Source organism: Oryza brachyantha, chromosome 5, assembly GCF_000231095.2.
Source record: "Oryza brachyantha chromosome 5, ObraRS2, whole genome shotgun sequence".
Lineage (NCBI taxonomy): Eukaryota > Viridiplantae > Streptophyta > Magnoliopsida > Poales > Poaceae > Oryza > Oryza brachyantha.
The window spans coordinates 550818-559321 of NC_023167.2; the positions used below are offsets into that span (position 1 = coordinate 550818).

General features: G+C 37.0%; 1 protein-coding gene across 1 annotated transcript; it reads right to left on the reverse strand.

The window, feature by feature from the left end:
- Window positions 1-900: 900 nt before the first annotated feature.
- On the reverse strand, window positions 901-3885 carry LOC102718738 (soluble inorganic pyrophosphatase 4-like). Its single transcript, XM_006653910.3, has 9 exons — window positions 3755-3885; window positions 2862-3002; window positions 2756-2784; window positions 2450-2515; window positions 2227-2334; window positions 1894-1959; window positions 1698-1818; window positions 1258-1339; window positions 901-1179 (listed from the first exon to the last, which is right to left on the reverse strand). The coding sequence occupies exons 2-9, from the start codon at window positions 2992-2994 to the stop codon at window positions 1137-1139; spliced, it is 648 nt and encodes a 215-aa protein (XP_006653973.1). The 5' UTR covers window positions 2995-3002; window positions 3755-3885; the 3' UTR covers window positions 901-1136.
- Between the last annotated feature and the right edge of the window lie 4619 nt (window positions 3886-8504).

The window sequence follows — 8504 nt, forward strand, 5'->3', positions numbered from 1 at the left end:
TAGAAGCAAAGAAAGAAAAACTAGAATCGGCGATGGTTTCATTCTCGCCAAGCTTGCAACCGAGTGGAATTCCACAAGTTTGTTGCAGCCATGCATCATAGGAGATGCGACACAGTTTCTTAGGATCGGTGGCAAATGTCACAAGCTGCATTAGGGACAATGGGTATTTATAAACGAAAAATAATTTGTAAATGATATATTCTTAATAATCTAAAAGCTAGGCTATAAAATAAACTTTAGTGAAAACCCTGTAAATCAACTCCAAATTTAAAATTCAAATTTTGGCTTATAATCATAAGCAATAAGTAGAAATGAAAAGATATGCGTGAATACTTTTATTCACCGAGATATGTTATATTCATTCACCGAGATATATTTTATTAGGAGCGAAGAATTGTACTTTCAAAGGTGCTCTATGGTTGTGTTTTTGTCTCGAACTTATTTTTAGTTTTTCATTGACTTTTGAGCGCAACCTTACTAAACTGTTAAGTAGTAGTATAATTTTTGTAAGAAAAATTCTATATATAAGTTCATTATATCACATCTTTAAAATAGATTATCAGCTTTACAGTAATTATCACATCTTGAAAATAGATTATCAGGTTTATAGTAATTAATTCTATTGTTTATATTGTATTAAATAGCTATAAAAGAATCAAACAATCTTTTGTCCTTCACGGAAAAAAACATAGACTACTTCCCCAAATGAATTCCCAGTTGGGGCACCAAGGTAAAGGATGAGATGTTTGTGAGGAACTGAACTGGTTTCTGAAAATTTACTTATAGGGAGCCGTAACATTGGTATTTTTCTGAAGTTCAGAAACGAATGACCAGGCATTTCGGCTCGGTACTTTATAAAAAAATGAAAAAAAAATTCCATTTTTACTTGAAACGTATCAATAGAATCAACATAAAAGTATCACAATTCATCAATAATCCATATCGTGGTGGCACTGAGGGCCATTGAAGGAATCACTCTTTGTTCTCCTACTAGTTTCTACTCTTGCTGTTACTACTTTAAACTGATTTAATATCGGTGTATATCATACCAACAAAACAATTGTATTTGTTTGATAAGGTGATAATATGTCTCCAGTTTTTGTCAACATCTTCTCGGTCCTGAATGCAGCACAAGTCTACCTCCTCAAGCCCTCCACGATGTAGGTAGCATACAGATCCCTGCATGGCAACATAAGCATTGTCAGGGATTCAGCTTGGTGCTGACTTTACACAGAAATATTTTCCAGAGTTACTCACATGGAGTGCTGTATGGCCTCATAAGCAGAACTTGCAGGCAGGAAGTCATTGACAGCAACTTCCTTGTTCTCATTTTTCTTGTCTGAATGTCCCAGTTAAAGAAACCATTCGATCTAAGAGAGGCAAGTGTGTGTAAATTTGCATGATCCTGACATGCTTGCAAGTTTGTTTAAGCTGGTGTGCACTTGATACATGATTGTTGGGATATAAAAATAATGGCAGATTAGTTTAGAAAGGCACATATGGGAACACCATGGTTGTGGTGTCCAACATGTTAATAAGGGAGGAAATCTGCAATCTTAGTCAAATCACATGCATTTTCTAACAGTACTTTGCAGGCTCAAGGTTAGACGTCAGTTATTGAATAGAACTCATTTTTTAATGGTGAATGCAACTCATTAGAATGCACAAGTAGATTTTAAGTTGATATAAAAGGATACAGTCCTCAAAAAAGCGCCTGATTTCAGCCAAGCGATGAGGTGGGAGCTCCTTGATATCATTGTAATGCTTGTACTCAGGATCATCAGCACAAACTGCAATAATCTTATCATCTGCCTCTCCCTGTTCGAACAAATATGTGCATCAGAATCTTTCCCTTACTTGAGTCTTTGTCAGGGTTAAGAGATGAAGCCAAACCTGGTCAATCATAGGCATGAGGCCAATGGCCTTTGCTCGTAGGAAGCAACCTGGTATAACTGGCTCCTGTATGAACAAAAAGTAGCATTAATTTGGTTACCCAAACAAAAGAAGTGACACAGGAATTGGATCTTATGTAATATATGTTAGTATCAGACAAGAGGTAAACCAAGGCACATGATTTCACATATCTATATTAAAAATTATTCGGTTTACTTTAAAAAATGGTTGAAGGGAAAAGGAAACCTGCACAATGTTTCCTTAAGATGGCAAGCAATAGGATTCTACCATATGAAATTAGTAGTTAAAAAAAAACTAAAATATCAAGCATACCTGCATAATAACCAGCACATCCAACGGATCACTGTCTTCACATAGTGTGCGAGGAATGAATCCATAGTTGTGAGGGTACACAACAGATGAATAGAGCACACGGTCCACCTTTACATGTGCATACAACAAAACAAAGAACACGGCATTTTAGAACCATTGGAAAATAGACTTGTAGAGTTTAATGACAACAACTATGATGAATCATTGAATATCTTGGTTTTACCTTTATCAGTCCAGTTTTCTTGTCAAGTTCATATTTAACCTTGCTGCCCCTTGGTATCTCAATAACCTGACATGTAATAAAGAAAAAAAGACACTTTTTTAGGGCATTCTCTCTGTCTTTTCTCCAGTTGAGAAATTATGGAGCGATGTGAAATGGGCAGAAATGCCAACCAGCACGTGAGCCCTAAAAGTTCAAAATAGAGGCATTTCGATAGGGTTATACCATAGGCATAAATTCTCAGTAAGAATATGTATCAAACTGAATCAGGGACAACAAATAAATGGAAATCTTTTATGATGGCCTTACACAGTTGAACACAGTTGGTGCACCAGGTCCTGCATGAAGTCAGGAATCTGTAAGCTTTGAGAATAATATAGAAAATGGTGTTTTTTCAAGATAAAATTTCAAGTACCTATCTCAAGATCATGCCAAGGATGTGCCGCAACAGATCTCCGGGACATGGAAGACAGTATCCTTTCATTGAGAGCAGGAGCCTTGGGGGCTGAGTTTGTCTTCTTCTCCACAGCTTCAACAGCAGGAGCCATGAGACAAGCTGTCAACAGTTACAAGATTTATGATTAATTTGATTCCAATACAAGTCAACCTAATTGATTCCAATACAAGTCAACCTAATGCCAACCTCGACCATTTGGACAGGCATAATCACATAATAGCCAAACAAATAGATTTGAGCCAAGAAATACAATAAAACCAGAAACTTTAAAGCCGTGAAGAAAATGGTTGCAGTTTGAACCTGATGCAGCATGGAAATATCTTACAAAAAATATGTCGTTTAAACCTGAGGTTAGAAGGTTCCTCCAGACAAGAATAACTACTAGCAGTACTACTTTGCATGATTTGACATCGAGTTTTGGCAGGATTCCTAGTTCGAATGATTCCTTCATTCTTGAGAAACCGGAAATGTACTAGTAAAATATGTAACACCAACACGGTTAGTCAGATTGTTTACACCAAGCAGTTTAGGAGCAGTGATTTTCTTTTGGTAAAAACAAAAGAACAAAAAATGAGCAACAAGTGTGAACATGTGAAGAAAGTAAGTAAGCAACATATATATGAGAAAAAAATGACATCTTTGTATTGAAAAACAGAGCAACCGATACCATACGAAAGATGAATGGAATAGAAGTAGGGCCAGAGCCCACAGATTTGAAAGGAGACAGTAGCACAAGTATAGAAGAAGCTTAGCAAACGGGAGAAAAAGGCATTGCAAAATAGTGGAATTGGATCCAACATATCAGCAAGGCTTAAGGAGGATCGGGGAAGAGGAGGAGGAGGAGTAGGCACCTTGGCAGAAGAGTAGATCTGAATCTGGTGGCTGGAGATGCAGAGGGCGAGGAGGCGGCGCGTGTCTGCGGAGGAAGAAACCCTAGAAGGAGAAGACGAGGAGGAAGAAGAAGAGGGTTGGATGGGCAAGGAGAGGAGAAGGGAAGGGAATATAAAGGAGAGCAAGCAGGAGCAGAGAAAGGAGACCGACAGAGAGAGAAGCGAAACGAAGTGTTTGAGATGAGGAGTATTGTACTTCCCGCTTCTTCTTTTGCTGTCGCTTGCAGCTTGCTTGCTTCCCTTTTTTCCATTTAAAAGCCGTGCTGTCTTAGGGGGGTTTAGTTTGTAAAAAGTTTTTGCAAAAACATCAAATCAAATTTTTTGACACTCATTTAAAATATTAAACGTACTCTAGTTATAAAATAAATTTCAGATTCCACCTGAAAACCAGGAGACGAATCTTTTAAGTCTAATTAATCCATCATTAGCACAGGTTGGTACTGTAGCACTTATGTCTAATCATGTCATAATTAGGCTCAAAAGATTCGTCTCACGATTTTTCGCATAACTGTGCAATTAGTTTTAATGTTCATGTATATTTAATGCTTCATTTAGATGTCTAAAGATTCGATGGGATGTTTTTGCGAAAAGTTTTTACGAACTAAATAGGGCCTTAGTAAGGCAGCGTTTAGATTACAAATACTTTTGCAAAAAATATCATGTTACACGTTTGACTAGATGTCGGAAGCGGTTTTCGGACACAAATGAAAAACAAATTACAACCAGATGTCAGAAGTAGGTTTCGGGAGAAATTTAACTTTTCGCCACTCTTACAAGCGATCAAAATAGATTTGTCACCGTGAGTCTATGACATGTGGGCCCCTGAGTCTATGACAGGTGGGTCCAGTAATAAATCTGTTATAAAAATCTGTAAGAGTGGCAAAAAGTTAAAAGCCCCGATTTTCGGACACAAATGAAAAAACAAATTACAGATTCCGCCAAGAAATTACGAGACGAATTTTTTATCCTTAACATTTACTATTAAAGAAAATTTCCTTACGTGAAAAAGAAAACTAGTGTAATAAAAAATCCGAAGAAACCATTGTATCTAGGTACATGTCATTATAAATAGATTATTCTTGTTGATGTGAATCAGATAAAAGTCGATAACATTCCAACATATCTTAAATACTTCTGGCTCCGTCCCAAAATAAGATCATTTTTCAGTTTTTAATACAATATTTTGACTATTCATCTTATTTGAAATGTTTTTGGGATTAATATTTTTATTCTTACAGTGATAAAACATGAATAATACTTTATGCGTGACTAATTTTTTAAAGTTTTTGTATAATTATTTTAAATAAGATAGATGGATAAACGTTAGATATGGAAAAACGAAGAATAAAATTATTATTGGACGAAAGTAGCAACAGTAGAAGCGATTTTGGTGAAGGCATGAGATGATCGGTCCACGTGGCGTGAACTTTTTGATGGTCGTCGGTGTTGCGAATGGGAGGGTGTCGGTGGGGTCTCGGAGTAGAAGAAGGAATCTGCCTGCCTCTGCCGCCTGCGCGTGGAAGCCAAGCCAACCCAACCCATCGGCAGCAGCAGCAGCATCGGTGGGGGCGAGATGCGAATCGTGCTGCGTCGGTCGGGTCCGGCGAGGAGAGAAGGGAAGGGGGCGGTGGGCGGTCCCGCTCTTCAGTCGTTGCCGCGTCCTCTCTCCTCCCTCCCTTACACGCTGTTTATTCCTTTCTCCCCTTTATATATAATATAAATATGCTCATGTTATTTAGCGAGGGAATATAAAATATTTTTAATAGTATGAATGATAAAATTAACTAGAACAAAATTTAAAAAAAATCTGTTTTTTCGTAAAATAAACTGTAACAAAAGATATCTTAGAATTTACCTTAAATTTAAGATTAGAAATTTAAATTTTAGTTCATATGTATAAGTGCGAGCCAAGATACGGGGTTGGAACTCAGTAAGCTCTTAAGAACGGCCCCACGGCTGCTTGTTATCGTTCGGAGGAGGAAGAGCGTCGGTGTTTCACGACCTACTAATCAACCGCTTCCTTCATCAAACTAATTATGATTATGATGATCAACTATACTACAAGTACGTTGTAACAATCAACTCTTCTCTCTCTGTCTATCTTTTTTTTTCTTCTTTCAATAAAATATCCTTTATTATTTTAATAAATAAATAAAATATATATACACTCCAGTTCAACATGATTAGCCTGTTGTAACAATTATTAAACATATAATGATTATTTCATAATACCAACGATCTATCGAATTAGGTGGAGTGAGTGCTATATATATATCCTCTGTGCTCTAGTTGGGTGGCGTTGCCTTCCAAAACGAACGCAAATGCACCCGCAATTAATATATATAATTAAATGAACGATCATATATACAATATGGGAGTTGCATGCGTTGGATGGTTAACTAGTCACTCGGGTTGCGGAACTGCTACTGCTTACCAACGCTTTATTTCTATATGCAGCTGCAAAGCAACTGTCAAGCCATGAATTAATCTAGCTTGCACGCACGCCACAATTTTCCTAGTTCTAGCTAGTTGTTGTCAACACTACTCCTTAATTTGTTTTAATTTTTGCAGACACTGTGCGTTATCTGTACTTAAGAGTGTTAATGGGCCAAGGCCCTTGGGTTCTTTCACAATCATATTTTTAATTTTTCAAAATTTTTAGTTCAAAACTTTATATAATTTTATTTTTAACTTGTTTTGAACCCGACCTTAAATTTTATAGACAAAATAGTTGGGTCTATTATCACCCCTACCCATTCTATATATATTTTTTTGCGAAATATAATCTTTCGTCTCTGCAACAACTAAAAGTACACATGGTCAGATTGGCTATGTATATAACATTTTCATTGTAACAATGCAACACACTACTTGCGGTAAGCGGGTAATGGAGAAATCTTCATCAACCAGGGTTCATGTTACCGCACGGTAAATACATTACCACTGGCATATGGATATAAAAAAACACGGTAACCTAATCTAAGGTTTTAATCAAATTTAATGTGATTTTACATGGTTTAACCATGCATTGTTATCGTGCAGTAACTATCGGTACCACTGGAATGGCAACGGTGCTCCCCATGGTTCCGTAAACATATATATACTTTTACTTATTCACGTGGCTTACTTAAAAAAATAATTTATGGATATCATATAGTAACTTTTTATATGCACACATTCGTAGCGATTAAAAAAATATAAAATAAATCGTGGTGAAAAACCATAAAATTTGGGCTTAGAGATATAAATATAAGTAAAGCAATGGAACGTATGAATATGAGCGGCACTAGTGTTTGTGTATGCATTTAATTAGTCCAAATGAATTAAATACGGATAGTATAACAGTGCTCCACATGACAGCGTATCCAATACTCTTGGACGGACAGCATATGCCGATCGATGTGCGCTTCTGCATCCATCAAATCAATGCGTGCATGCCACGCACGCACGCTGCTGACTCGCTTCCTTTTTCTCCCTCTTCCTCTTTTCCAGCAGAGGCCTTAATTAATTTGTGCGTGCTTGCTACTCTCTCTCTCTCTCACCTTCTTTTGATTTCTTAATTATCTTGACTCGTACACCCTTTAGATTCCTCTGATCTCTCACTCACTCACTCTCTCTCTTCTTTTTAATCCCAGCAATTAATTAAGCAAAAGGACTAGGTCGACTTTGCGGTGGAATTAGCTACATATGTAGATCTAGCTGCATCAATTGTGTACCTGCTTAGATACAGCACAGGCCAAGCTGTTCTTCTTTGTCTCCTTTTGATCATCCTGGTTGGTTTTACTATTATTATACTCAAGTCAGACAATATATTCTAAGCTTGCATCCATCACCAGTTAGTTTCAGTTGACTATATATACAGCTGCATCGATCTCTTGTCTGACTGGCTCTAAACATGCAAGCATGTGCCCTCCTGTTTGCTTCCATCTCTTTTTTTTCAGTTAATTGGTGCTTACTATTAATATGCTAAGTGTGCATCGACATCTCTTGCTTTATTTTGTTTAGAACTATTTCTAGCTTTATTAGATAGGGAATATATGTGTGCAAGAAGATGACACGGCAATTATATGCTTTAGCATCTCATCTGCATGTTTTTTTTTTCGGTTCTCGTGGTGCATCCATTCATCACATAATTAATCTAGTAATACTCCCTCGGTCTCTAGATGACTACATGTACTTAAACTTTGATCACATATCCTTTTCTTTCTCTTTTTTTCTTTTGGAAAAAAAACATCAACATTCAGAAAGGATGCCGCATTATCAAAGAAAAACTCTGGAGGAATGGCATGAAAAGAGGTTGAACAACAGGTTCAGCAACTGAGGCCAAGGCCCACTATGGCCTGAAGAAATTTACTCGTAGATGTTAGTTTTGATTGAAGATAACTATATGTAAGTTAGCATCTGGAGGTAATACTAGTAATTTACTAAAGTGCCGGTTGATCAATGGAAAGTTGCAACATGTAACTAAATGAAGCACCTAACTACTAGGACGCAAATATTTTTCATAAGCAAAAAACCAGTCTGCTGGAGCATGACAGCACATCTACTTGTCTAGTTTTTTCTTTCCAATTTAGATAATATAAAAAGAAGACGCGCCGGTGCACTCCTCTCCTCTCATCTTCTCCCCCGCCGCATCAACACATCAAAGAATATACGATTCTCGTTGGGATTTTTTTGATCAAAACTTTAGATTGAATTGAAATACCGCGTC